This window comes from Delphinapterus leucas, chromosome 11 (assembly GCF_059928025.1).
Source record: "Delphinapterus leucas isolate spDelLeu-1000000601 "Yukka" chromosome 11, BTC_Dleu_Yukka2, whole genome shotgun sequence".
Lineage (NCBI taxonomy): Eukaryota > Metazoa > Chordata > Mammalia > Artiodactyla > Monodontidae > Delphinapterus > Delphinapterus leucas.
The window spans coordinates 11,561,620-11,575,631 of NC_143139.1; the positions used below are offsets into that span (position 1 = coordinate 11,561,620).

General features: G+C 37.2%; 1 protein-coding gene across 5 annotated transcripts in view; it reads left to right on the forward strand.

Moving 5' to 3' along the window:
• The window catches only part of ATF7IP (activating transcription factor 7 interacting protein), a 127,758-nt gene that overhangs the window by 90,826 nt on the left and 22,920 nt on the right, over window positions 1-14,012 (forward strand). For all 5 annotated transcript variants that reach the window (XM_089920342.1, XM_022577641.2, XM_022577640.3 and 2 more), the window contains 3 exons: window positions 7,605-7,678; window positions 8,228-8,316; window positions 11,143-11,781. In XM_089920342.1, the coding sequence (XP_089776468.1) occupies window positions 7,605-7,678; window positions 8,228-8,316; window positions 11,143-11,781 (802 nt within the window). The remainder of the gene's footprint in view (window positions 1-7,604; window positions 7,679-8,227; window positions 8,317-11,142; window positions 11,782-14,012) is intronic.

Sequence of the window (14,012 nt, forward strand, 5' to 3'; positions counted from 1 at the left end):
GTATCCTGCTACTTTACCAAATTCATTGATTAGCTCTAGTAGTTTTCTGGTAGCATCTTTAGGATTCTCTATGTATAGTATCATGTCATCTGCAAACAGTGACAGCTTTACTTCTTCTTTTCCGATTTGGATTCCTTTTATTTCCTTTTCTTCTCTGATTGCTGTGGCTAAAACTTCCAAAACTATGTTGAATAAGAGTGGTGAGAGTGGGCAACCTTGTCTTGTTCCTGATCTTAGTGGAAATGCTTTCAGTTTTTCACCATTGAGGATGATGTTGGCTGTGGGTTTGTCGCATATGGCCTTTATTATGTTGAGGAAAGTTCCCTCTGTGCCTACTTTCTGCAGGGTTTTTATCATAAATGGGTGCTGAATTTTGTCGAAAGCTTTCTCTGCATCTATTGAGATGATCATATGGTTTTTCTCCTTCAGTTTGTTAATATGGTGTATCACGTTGATTGATTTGCACATATTGAAGATTCCTTGCATTCCTGGAATAAACCCCACTTGATCATGGTGTATGATCCTTTTAATGCGCTGTTGGATTCTGTTTGCTAGTATTTTGTTGAGAATTTTTGCATGTATGTTCATCAGTGATATTGGCCTGTAGTATTCTTTCTTTGTGACATCCTTGTCTGGTTTTGGTATCAAGGTGATGATGGCCTCGTAGAATGAGTTTGGGAGTGTTCCTCCCTCTGCTATATTCTGGAAGAGTTTGAGAAGGATAGGTGTTAGCTCTTCTCTAAATGTTTGATAGAATTCGCCTGTGAAGCCATCTGGTCCTGGGCTTTTGTTTGTTGGAAGATTTTTAATCACAGTTTCAATTTCAGTGCTTGTGATTGGTCTGTTCATATTTTCTATTTCTTCCTGATTCAGTCTTGGCAGGTTGTGCATTTCTAAGAATTTGTCCATTTCTTCCAGGTTGTCCATTTTATTGGCATAGAGTTGCTTGTAGTAATCTCTCATGAACTTTTGTATTTCTGCAGTGTCAGTTGTTACTTCTCCTTTTTCATTTCTAATTCTATTGATTTGAGTCTTCTCCCTTTTTTTCTTGATGAGTCTGGCTAATGGTTTATCAATTTTGTTTATCTTCTCAAAGAAGCAACTTTTAGTTTTATTGATCTTTGCTATCATTTCCTTCATTTCTTTTTCATTTATTTCTGATCTGATTTTTATGATTTCTTTCCTTCTGCTAAATTTGGGGTTTTTTTGTTCTTCTTTCTCTAATTGCTTTAGGTGCAAGGTTAGGTTGTTTATTCGAGATGTTTCCTGTTTCGTAAGGTAGGATTGTATTGCTATAAACTTCCCTCTTAGAACTGCTTTTGCTGCATCCCATAGATTTTGGGTCGTCGTGTCTCCATTGTCATTTGTTTCTAGGTATTTTTTGATTTCCTCTTTGATTTCTTCAGTGATCATGTCGTTATTAAGTACTGTATTGTTTAGCCTCCATGTGTTTGTATTTTTTACAGATCTTTTCCTGTAATTGATATGTAGTCTCATAGCGTTGTGGTCAGAAAAGATACTTGATACAATTTCAATTTTCTTAAATTTACCAAGGCTTGATTTGTGACCCAAGATATGATCTATCCTGGAGAATGCTCCATGAGCACTTGAGAAAAATGTGTATTCTGTTGTGTTTGGATGGAATGTCCTATAAATATCAATTAAGTCTATCTTGTTTAATGTATCATTTAAAGCTTGTGTCTCCTTATTTATTTTCATTTTGGATGAACTGTCCATTGGTGAAAGTGGGGTGTTGAAGTCCCCTACTATGAATGTGTTACTGTCGATTTCCCCTTTTATGGCTGTTAGTATTTGCCTTATGTATTGAGGAGCTCCTAAGATGGGTGCATAAATATTTACAATTGTTATATCTTCTTCTTGGATCGATCCCTTGATCATTATGTAGTGTCCTTCTTTGTCTCTTCTAATAGTCTTTATTTTAAAGTCTATTTTGTCTGATATGAGAATTGCTACTCCAGCTTTCTTTTGGTTTCCATTTGCATGAAATATCTTTTTCCATCCCCTCACTTTCAGTCTGTATGTGTCTCTAGGTCTGAAGTGGGTCTCTTGTAGACAGCAAATATATGGGTCTTGTTTTTGTATCCATTCAGCCAATCTGTGTCTTTTGGTGGGAGCATTTAGTCCATTTATATTTTAGGTAATTATCGATATGTATGTTCCTATTCCCACTTTCTTAATTGTTTTGGGTTCGTTATTGTAGGTCTTTTCCTTTTGTGTTTCTTGCCTAGAGCAGTTCCTTTAGCAGTTGTTGTCAAGCTGGTTTGGTGGTGCTGAACTCTCTCAGCTTTTGCTTGTCTGTAAAGGTTTTAATTTCTCCATCAAATCTGAATGAGATCCTTGCTGGGTAGAGTAATCTTGGTTGCAGGTTTTTCTCCTTCATCACTTTAAATATGTCCTGTGAGTCCCTTCTGGCTTGCAGAGTTTCTGCTGAAAGATCAACTATTAACCTTATGGGGATTCCCTTGTGTGTCATTTTTTGTTTTTCCCTTGCTGCTTTTAATATGTTTTCTTTGTATTTAATTTTTGACAGTTTGATTAATATGTGTCTTGGCGTATTTCTCCTTGGATGTATCCTGTATGGGACTCTCTGTGCTTCCTGGACTTGATTAACTGTTTCCTTTCCCATATTAGGGAAGTTTTCAACTATAATCTCTTCAAATATTTTCTCAGTCCCTTTCTTTTTCTCTTCTTCTTCTGGAACCCCTATAATTCGAATGTTGGTGCATTTAATGTTGTGCCAGAGGTCTCTGAGACTGTCCTCAGTTCTTTTCATTCTTTTTTCTTTATTCTGCTCTGCAGTAGTTATTTCCACTATTTTATCTTCAGGTGACTTATCCATTCTTCTGCCTCTGTTATTCTGCTATTGATCCCAACTGGAGTATTTTTCATTTCATTTATTGTGTTGTTCATCGTTGTCTGTTTCATCTTTAGTTCTTCTAGGTCCTTGTTAAATGTTTCTTGCATTTTGTCTATTATGTTTCCAAGATTTTGGATCACCTTTACTATCATTATTCTGAATTCTTTTTCTGGTAGACTGCCTATTTCCTCTTCATTTGTTAGGTCTGGTGGGTTTTTATGTTGCTCCTTCATCTGCAGTGTGTTTTTCTGTCTTCTCATTTTGCTTATCTTACTGTGTTTGGGGTCTCCTTTTTGCAAGCTGCAGGTTCGTAGTTCCCGTTGTTTTTGGTGTCTGTCCCCAGTGGCTAAGGTTGATTCAGTGGGTTGTGCAGGCTTCCTGGTGGAGGGGACTAGTGCCCGTGTTGTGCTGGATGAGGCTGGATCTTGTCTTTCTGGTGGGCAGGTCCACGTCTGGTGGTGTGCTTTGGGGTGTCTGTGGACTTATTATGATTTTAGGCAGCCTCTCTGCTAATGGGTGGGGTTGTGTTCCTGTCTTGCTAGTTGTTTGGCATAGGATGTCCAGCACTGTAGCTTGCTGGTTGTTGAGTGAAGCTGGGTGCTGGTGTTGAGATGGAGATCTCTGGGAGATTTTCACCATTCGATATTATGTGGAGCTGGGAGGCCTCTTGTGGACCAGTGTCCTGAAGTTGGCTCTCCCTCCTCAGAGGCACAGCACTGACTCCTGGCTGCTGCACCAAGAGCCTTTCATCCACATGGCTCAGAATAAAAGGGAGAAAAAGTAGAAAGAAAGAATTAGTAGAAGTAGAAAGAGAGAAAGACAGAAAGAAAGAAAAAATGGAGGGTGCAAGGGAGGGAGGAAGGAAGGAAGAAAGGAGGGAAGGAAGGAAAAAAAGAAAGGAGATAAAGTAAAATAAAATAAGATAAAATATAATAAAGTTATTAAAATAAAAAACTAATTATTAAGAGAAAAAAATTTAAAAAACAAACAAAAAAAACGGATGGATAGAACCCTAGGACAAATGGTGGAAGCAAAGCTATACAGAGAAAATGTCACCCAGAAGCATATACATACACACTCACAAAAAGAGAAAAAGGGGAAAAAATCATAAATCTTGCTCTCAAAGTCCACCTCCTCAATTTGGGATGATTCGTTGTCTATTCATGTATTCCACAGATGCACGGTACATCATGTTGATTGTGGAGCTTTAATCCGCTGCTTCTGAGGCTGCTGGGAGAGATTTCCCTTTCTCTTCTTTGTTCTCACAGCTCCCAGGGGCTCATCTTTGGGTTTGGCCCCGCCTCTGCATGTAGGTCACCAGAGGGCATCTGTTCTTCACTCAGACAGGATGGGGTTAAAGGAGCCGCTGATTCGGGGGCTGTGGCTCACTTAGGCCAGGGGGAGGGAGGGGCACGGATGCGGGGTGAGCGTGCGGCAGCAGAGGCCGGCTTGACGTTGCACCAGCGTGAGGCGCGCCATGCGTTCTCCCGGAGGAATTGACCCTGGATCCTGGGACCTTGGCAGTGGCGGGCTGCACAGGCTCCCCGGAAAGGGGGTGTGGATAGTAGGAGTTGTTCCACGTGTAGATGTATTTCTGGTGTATCTGTGGCGAGGAAGGTGATCTCCACGTCTTATCTTCCGCCATCTTCCCAGAAGCCTCCAAGTGTCCTTTCATTTCTACTTGAAGGACTCCTTTTAGCGTTTCTTGTATGGTGGGTTTAGTGGTGATGAATGCCATCAGGTTTTTATTTACTGGGAAAATCTTAATTTTGCCTTCATTTTTGAATGATAGTTTTGCTGGTTATGGTATTCTTGCTTGGCAGTTTTTTTCTTTCAGCACTTTGAATATGTCATTGCACTCCCTTGTGGCCTGCTAGGTTTCTGCTGAGAAAACCATTGATAATCTTATGGGAGCTGCCTTAAATGTGATGGGTTGTTTTTCTCTTGCTACTTTAAAAATCTTTGTGACTTTTGACAGCTTGACTATAATATTTCTTAGTTTAGGTCTCTGAGTTAATTCCAGTTGGAAGTTTTTCACCTTCTTGAATTTGTCAGTTTTTTCCCTCAAATTTGGGAAGTTTCTGGCCATTTTTTAAGTAGGCTTCTCATTCTTGGTCTCCCAAATTTGTATATTGGTCCATTTGATGGTGTCTAATAAATCCCTTATTCTGTCTTTATATTTTTTGTTCTTTTTTCTATTTGGTGGTCTAACTCAGGAATTTCACGTGACTTGTCTTCAGGTTTGCTGATTCTTTATTCTACTTGATAGTCTGGTTTTTTTGTTTGATTGTTTTGTTTTGTGGTATGCGGGCCTCTCATTGTTGTGGCCTCTCCCGTTGCAGAGCACAGGCTCCGGATGCGCAGGCTCAGCGGCCATGGTTCACAGGCCTAGCCGCTCTGCGGCATGTGGGATCTTCCTGGACCGGGGCACAAACCTGTGTCCCCTGCATCGGCAGGCGGACTCTCAACCACTGTGCCACCAGGGAAGCGCTACAGTCTGGTTTTGATCCCCTCTAGTAAAGGTTTCGATTCAGTTATTGCACTCTTCAGCCTCAGAATTTCTGTTGGTTCTATTATAAAGTTTCTTTTTCTTCTTGCATTGTTTTCCTGATTTCATTTCATTTTCTGTCTGTTCTTTCTTATCTCATTGAGCATCTTAGTGTTAGTCATTTTGAATTCTCTGTTGGGTAGTTCATAGATCTGTTTCTTCAGTTTCTGGAATTTTATTTCTTTGATTGATCCATATTTCCCTGTTTTTTTGTATGTCTGGTTCTCTTTTGTTGAAATTAAGGCATTTGAAAAAATAACCTCCCCATCTTTTTGGAATATCTGTATACAGATGAAGACTTTTACTAGTCAGTCTGGGTAGATACTCTGGTGTCCTCTCAAACCTATTTTTAAAGATGCGTTTTCTTGGAGCTTGTGCATGTATCTCGCATCTGAAGAGGTTTATCTCTTTCTACTTGGGAACTTCCCATCCCTCACCTGGTATCTACTTTCCATATTGCAGTCTTGTGCTGCTTTAGCAAGCCATGATTGGAGTTACCCCTGTTGTCTGTCTGTGTTACTGCAATTTTTCTGGTTTGGTACCAAGCCAAGGGGTTCACGTTTGTTCTCATCTAGTCCCCAGCCATCCAGCTTGTGCTGCTTTATCCAAGTCAGGTGAGACTGAAGCCAGTGCCTTATCAGTACCCCAAAAAGCCAGAATATTGCATGCAAATTCCACTCTTCTCTTTCCTTCCCAAAGGAGAGGACAGTTGTTGGGAATTTTTTCTTGATTGCACCACACTGTGCGAGGAACGGGATGGAGTATGGTGGGTAAGAGCAGCAGACTTTCCTACCCACTACCATATGTCTCGTGGGGCCTGCTTTCACTTGGGGTTCTATAATCTCTCGACAGGTTTCTGGACTTCTTACAAGTGAAATCTGTTTCTTACATTGCTAAATCATTGTCTTCATGAGGTAAGGAGGGTATAGGATTTCCAATTCTGCCATCTTGCTGATGTCACCACACTGTAGTGTTTGAGGTCCTCCCTCTGATGACTCTAAGCCCTGTTATACTTATTTATTATGCTTATACTGCTCCTTTTTTGTTTTCCCTGAAATGTTGTTTACCTTCATTTTAACTATTTCGAGTGTACTAATTACTCAAAGACTTGTTAGAAGATGCATTTCTTTCCCCTAAAATTTTTAAACTTTTTCGAGTAATACTACAGTGTTACTTTCATTTGCTTTTCTATTTACTTCAAATGTTTTTGCATCCACAGCCAGGTTAGAACACTTTATCTTAATTCTTTATCTTTTGTCTCCTCTACACAGATAACTAGTACAACACTATACTGTTTGGTTAAAATCGTCCTTTCATCCTATAAAAAGCAGCAGGATATATTTGTTGTTGAGAAGAGCGATGAGCGGCATCTGCTTGATGTGATCCTAAGCACTTACCACCTTTTGTTTAGTATTATATGTATTATTATACTTAATTAACTCTTGAGTGGAATTATTTATTTTTCTCAATTTAAGAAATAAGTGATGATAGTGTCATTAATGATGGAGGCCCAAATAATGGTAATTAGCATATAAATATTAGAATTCTCTTTCTATATTCCCTGTTTTGGGGAGCAGAAAAGGGTTAAATTAGTTTGTTCTGAAGTTTAGAATTGGGACATCTTTTTATGAAATTGTAAATCACATAGTGGCAAGTATTTATTTTTTAAGCAAAAATTGTAAAAATAATTTTGATTTGTGACCTAGGATACCACTTAATTGGCAATCAGTTACTTCTGGGGAAAAATAAATACTTACCTTGTTTGTTGAGTTTCTGCCTGTAATCGTGCCTGAACTGCCTGATATATAGTAGGCATTCACTAGATATTTATTGAATGAGTGTCTAATTATTCTTTACATTCATATTAATGTTTACTGAACCGTTAGAACATATAAGCTACTTTCATATTCTCTATTTTATTTACTCATATCAAAAACTGAGGTTTAAGAATTATTCTATTCACTTTTCATATGACAAGCAGTTGTGTCAATAGACTAAGTAATTTGTGTAAGGGGTTTAACAAGTGGCAATGCCAAGATTTAAATTTTTTTCTCAGTAAGATTTTCCACTATATTAGAGAAATAACAGATAACATATTGACAAGGCATTTAAAGGTCTTATTTTAAAAGATCCCTTGTGAATTGGGTTTTATTTTACCTTGGTATTTTTCTCCCCCAGAATCCACCAAACCCACCTGTATCACCAGGAAAGTCTGTAGTTGATGGCGGCAGCAATAACAGTGTGCCCTACAGGTGAGAATTGTAAACAGTCTATTTATCAAGTTTTTAATTAAGAGAACAAGGTTCTGATTTTCTTTGCAGAAAAGTCTTGGAACGTGATTCTGTGTATTTATGTAGAGATAAGTGTTTGGTACGCTGGATTAAGTATATTTGCTTCCTTTTTGCTTTGTTGTAATTGTTCACCCATGGATATTGATTTTGCTAATTTATTATAAGGCTTTAACCACTTGTATTAAATAGTATTGTCTTAAGTAATTGAGAAATGCTTTCGTCAGGGGTGATAAAATCTAATGTGTGCAGATTTGGACCTACATTTGGCTCTCAGGCTCAAGTACTGAAGACATAGAATGTAGAAGGAAGACTCTCCCCTAACGCTGTAGACCCCAGCATTCCAGAGTCCTTGTGCCAGCTTTGCTTCGCTGCCTTCACTCTCGGTTTAACGCTTGAGTACCCCACGTCTAGCACCCTTTCTTCCGGGGGCCACTGCTTTCTCTGTACATAAATAGATATTCCCTAGAATGGCGCATCAAGTGACCATTTGTGTGTGTATATATTTCATAGAAATGCAAACACCGTGAGACAGATGTTGGAGTCCAAAAGAAATATAAGCGAGAGCACACCACCCTCCTTTCAAACCCCTGTGAATACAGGTAATATTCTTAACACTGAAATACATTTTCTTAGGAATTGAAGGTTTTGGTTCTCTTTTCTTACGTTCTTTTGAGGTTGAAATGGACTAAGAAACTGAGCACGGTTATATAAAACTGAGTGCTAAGCACAAAGTTTGTTTAAAAATCAGGATCGCAGATATGCATGAAAATACAGAAGTTCAGATCTCTACTGTAGTGGTTCTCAAACCTTTGGGTCTTCACATCCCCTTATAATCTTAAAAATTATGAAGAATCCAAAGAGCTTTGTTTATGCGGGTGTACTAATTGATATTTACTATGGTAAAAATTAAAACATAAAAATTTTTAATGTTTATTTATTCTCTTTAAAATGATTACAAACCTATATTATGAACCATAAGTAACATGTTTTGATGAAAAGTAGCTCTTTTCCAAGCTTTAAAAAAATTAGCAAAAAGAGTGTTATTGTGTTAAGTTTTTATAAATCTCTTTTATACCTCACTTAAAACATTAAGATGGCTGAAGATACCTGGATTCTCATACCTGCCTCTGCATTCAATCTGTTGCAATTTGTTGTTATGGTTGAAATATGTGAAGAAAATTCAGCCTCATACCAGTATGTAGTTGGAAAAGGCCTATAGCCCTTTTAGTGAGTTGTGGATATTCTAGTAGTTTCTTACAGGTTAGTTGCAAAGTGGAATCAGAAACGACACCAATAAACTTTTCTAAATTTTTCATTAAAATTCATTTGTCTGTCTTGTGCTTGGATGGATCTTTCACTAATATCATTGATCATTTGGAGAATATTCACTGAGTTTTCTGAGTCTTCCAAATGTTGACACATTTCATTAATAAATTTTTTAAAAAAATCATATTGATTTATTTCACTATCAGTTCTTCTCAGACAAGTCTTTAAAGATTTGGGAAGCTGTCATGCCCTCAGTGGCAGGTAGACGTATTTTCCAAAGTTCTAATTTTATTTTTTTCTTTTTTTTTTGCGGTACGCGGGCCTCTCACTGTTGTGGCCTCTCCCGTTGCGGAGCACAGGCTCCGGACGCGCAGGCTCAGCGGCCATGGCTCACGGGCCCAGCCGCTCCGCGGCATGTGGGATCTTCCCGGACCGGGGCACGAACCCGTGTCCCCTGCATCGGCAGGCGGACTCTCAACCACTGTGACACCAGGGAAGCCCCTAATTTTTGTTTTTTAAAACTCAAATTTTATTATTGCCAATAAATACTGTTGGTCATTTTCTTTGAAGTGACTGCCGTATTTGGTTTATTTTCAAGAAAATATTTGCCAGGTACCCAAGTGTGAATAGCCACAGTATGCTTGTAATTCTTTCAAGTAAAAGTGGTTTTCCATTAAAAAATCCTGTTAGCTCAGCTTACAACTCAGCCAATCTTACAAGCACTTTTCCTTGAGCTGGCCATCCTTATTTGGTATGCAGCAGTAATGCCCTATGTGTACTTCCCATTTCTTCACATAAAATATTAAGACGGACTATACTCAAGAATTGAGATTTAATAGAATTAGTAGTTTTTACTACTTCATAATGAACATTGTTTTATTTATTTATTTATTTATTTATTTTGTGTGGTACGCAGGCCTCTCACTGTTGTGGCCTCTCTCGTTGCGGAGCACAGGCTCCGGACGCGCAGGCTCAGTGGCCATGGCTCACGGGCCCAGCCGCTCTGCGGCATGTGGGATCTTCCCGGACTGGGGCATGAACCCGTGTCCCCTGCATCGGCAGGCGGACTCTCAACCACTGTGCCACCAGGGAAGCCCCATAATGAACATTCTTAAATGAAACTGATTTTGTTTGGCTTTTACTGTGCACATGTGGTGTTAAAGAGTTCAGTGATGGTTTGGTACGACTACCTTGATTTTTATACTGAGACATCAAAAGTTTTACTCACCATTGCTTTTGCTCCATCATTGTAAATATCTACACAGTGAAAAAGTCAAATAATGTTTTCTTATTGTTATGGAAATTGTTTGGACATTTCAAACTTCCTGAAAGGGTCTCAGTAATCCCCAGGTGTCTCCCTAGACTGCACCTTGAGAATTGCTGCTCTAGCATGCCTATGATTTTGGAAAGACTACAAATCATTGAGAAGAAACTTGGTCATTGATTTTAAACCTGTTCAAATGAGAATAAACACAAATGGTTGAACTAAAATGACTATAAAACTACAGTGACAAGCATTTTGATTTTCTCTGCTCTTTGTTATCTGCTCCTTAATTCATCTCCCATCTTCACTGTGCTATTTTCCATATCACATAATGTCAATAGAGTGTTAATAGAGACAGCCTCTCCTCACCAGTTCCTCCCCAGGGAATCCAGTAAAATTTTTGATCCACAGATAGAGGTTTCACATTGTCCAAATGACAAAATACCATCACCAGGTTTACCTGTTATTCATTAATGGTACTCTTTCTAGATTTTCTATTTGAGTTTATGTATTGCCAGTGTTCTAAGGCATTTATAATATATTTAATGTACTTTCAAAATTGTCTATACAATTTTACCTAGTTTTCAATGTTTTTTAGTTGTTTTTCCAACTAGTTACTCTGAAGTAAGTAAAATAATTTTCAGAGACTCCTTTTATACAGAGATAGCAGTCCTCTGCCTTAATCATAAAGCATGTGCTGTTTTCATAATGTACCAAATACAGATGCAAAAATGCTTCTACAGATAATCTAAGAGTTCAAGGATTTAAATCTTGAATTAAAAATTTAATTATGAGAGACTTTCCTGTATATATTGCAATACATCAAATTTGTATTATATTATCTTAGCTGATAAAGATAGCTATTTAAACTGAGACTTCTTTTTTCTTTTTATAGTATCTTCAACCAATCTTGTCACTCCTCCAACAGTTGTCAGTAGTCAACCTAAATTGCAGCCTCCAGTGACGTCGGGTTCTCTGACAGCAACGTCAGTTCTTCCTGCACCCAACACAGCTACAGTAGTTGCTTCTACTCAGGTGCCTAGTGGAAATCCCCAACCTACAATCTCTTTACAGTCTTTACCAGTGATTTTGCATGTACCTGTTGCTGTATCCTCCCAACCTCAGCTCCTACAGAGCCATCCAGGGACTTTAGTGACCAATCAACCATCTGGCAACGTTGAATTCATTTCTGTACAAAGCCCACCTACAATGAGTGGTCTAACCAAAAATCCAGTATCTTTGCCATCCTTGCCAAACCCCACTAAACCAAACAACGTTCCTTCTGTGCCCAGTCCTAGTATTCAAAGGAATTCTCCTGCCGGTGCTGCACCATTAGGAACAACACTTGCTGTACAGGCTGTTCCAACAGCGCACTCTATTGTACAAGCCACAAGGACTTCTTTACCCACAGTAGGCCCATCAGGACTCTATAGTCCATCAAATAATCGAGGCCCTATACAGATGAAAATCCCAATTTCTGCTTTTAGTACTTCATCTCCTGCAGAACAGAGCAGCATGGCCACCACAAGAATTGGTAAGTCAATATGGAGGTTTAATAATAGAAATGCAAGCATGTTAATAGTCTATAGGTAATTGAACGTGTGTGTGTGTGTGTGTGTGTGTGGAAGTGACTAGCATTACTGGAAGAACAGAGTAAATAGAATTTCCACAGAGATTATTTTTAGTAAGTTTTTTGTTACCTAAGAGAAATGATGTTGTTACAGTGGGATGTGAGAGAGAGTTTATTTTGAGTGAGAAGTTAGCATTTGTAATTTATCTTTACTAGTTTTCCTAATCTGTGCGCATTTTTAATTTAGGCTTTGTAGCAAGCATTATGAATTACTTTTCTAATACATTTTTCAGATATATCTGAATAGAGCAAGTATATTTTAAAGGACCTAATTGACATAATAGATGCTAATAAGAAGAAAATAAAAACCACATATCTTCCCTACCCATTTGGAAAAATCCTCTGTGTAATCACACATATCTTGCAAATTTGAGGTTTAAAACTAGGTCTTCCCTCTTTAATTTACTACAGAATGTTTGCTTGCTTTGTGTTTTCTCTTTTATATATTTTTCTGTTATGACGTATGATTTTGTTTGCATATGTATATATACTTTGAAGTATTGCAAAAAGGAGACCTTGATTGCTCCTGTTTTTAAAATCTGTAAAACTCTATGTCTTCCTTGTTCTTCAAAAGCATACATTTTTTATGCATTCTTGAACTTGTTTATTCTTTATTTCTGATTTCACATTTATCCCCACTGCTTTTGGAAAGACAGGAAAGAGAGCCTAGTCATCATGTATATAATGAAATTGCCAATAGTATCTGTCTTACTGATGTAGGAAGTGACCGTGGAATATAAGAAACAGATTATAAAGTACAAAATTACTCTTACAAGTGAGATATACAAGCCTTGTTTTTTTTAATTTCTCATGTAGTCTTCAGTAGTGTACTTGCCCTCTGAGTATATTTTCTCATAAAATAGTGATGGTGTTTCATAGAGTCATTGAGAGAGTAAATGAATGGCAGCTAAAAATTAATATTGGACTGAACCTGAATATCATCATATAATTAACATCTGGGATATAAGAGTAAATCTGACATTTCAAATAGAATTATTAGTACTCAAAATTAAATATTTGCATGGTACAGTACCCATATTTTTTTAGCATTATCTGCTATCACATCCTTATATGCTAAAGGTGCTTACTTTTAATTGAGGTCAGTGATGAGCAAGATTTTGGGGGGTTACTTCATATTTCTCTAATTTATTTTTCTTCCAGTCATTACTGTTTTTTAGTATGTCAGGTGGAAGATGATTATCATGGACATTCTTTTATGAGATTCTGGAGTTTTTCTTCTTTATGAAATTTTGAGCCTAGTTGACATTGTTTCTAATTCATGGTCACAAGATAAGATATATTCTTAAATATAGAACTTTCCCTGAAAGACCATGGCCTGAAAAGAAATAAATAACTTAAAAGATTATTTTGTTTAATGTTATGAATGCAAGTACGCTAAATACTTCTACAATATCAGAATTGTAATTCAGTTTCATTATCCTGTTAACATTGTATGAACATCTGTTGACACAAAAGGTATGTTTTTCCCAAAGTTATCTAGCTTAGTGCGCTTTATTAGTTGTAATGAGTGTTAGTCTGTTTTGTATTTATTTAATTACTTGACTGTCCTTGATTATTTTTGTATATAAAATTAATAGTTTTCCCCATTATTATTAATTAGAACATCACTCTACTTTTGTGATATATACATTTATACTTACACTTAAAATTTTATATTTTAACATATATTTAACACATTTATATGTACTTTAATACATAAATTATATTAAGGAGATCTTCATTTTGAGTTCTATTTAGAATGCTTACCTACTTTTGAAAGTAAATTATTAGATATTAACCAAAGATGTTAATGATAAGCTTTGTTTTTATGTTGTTCATAATGTTAATTAGAATGAGATCCTATGAGATATGTTCTTTGATCATGCATAAATTTAGGGGTGCCATAAATGGCATTAAAGTAGGCATTTAGCTATTGAGGCTTGCCAAAGCCTAAGCTGAAGCCAAATAGCAAATTTTGGCTAAATATGAAGGTTGAACCAAACTTTAATACATCCCTAATGTGATAAAGTAATTAGTTTTAAATCCTATGCTTATGTAGGTTTTATTTACTTAATGAGAACATATACTGTATAACTAGACATGCACTTGTATGTATTTTATATACATATGTCCCC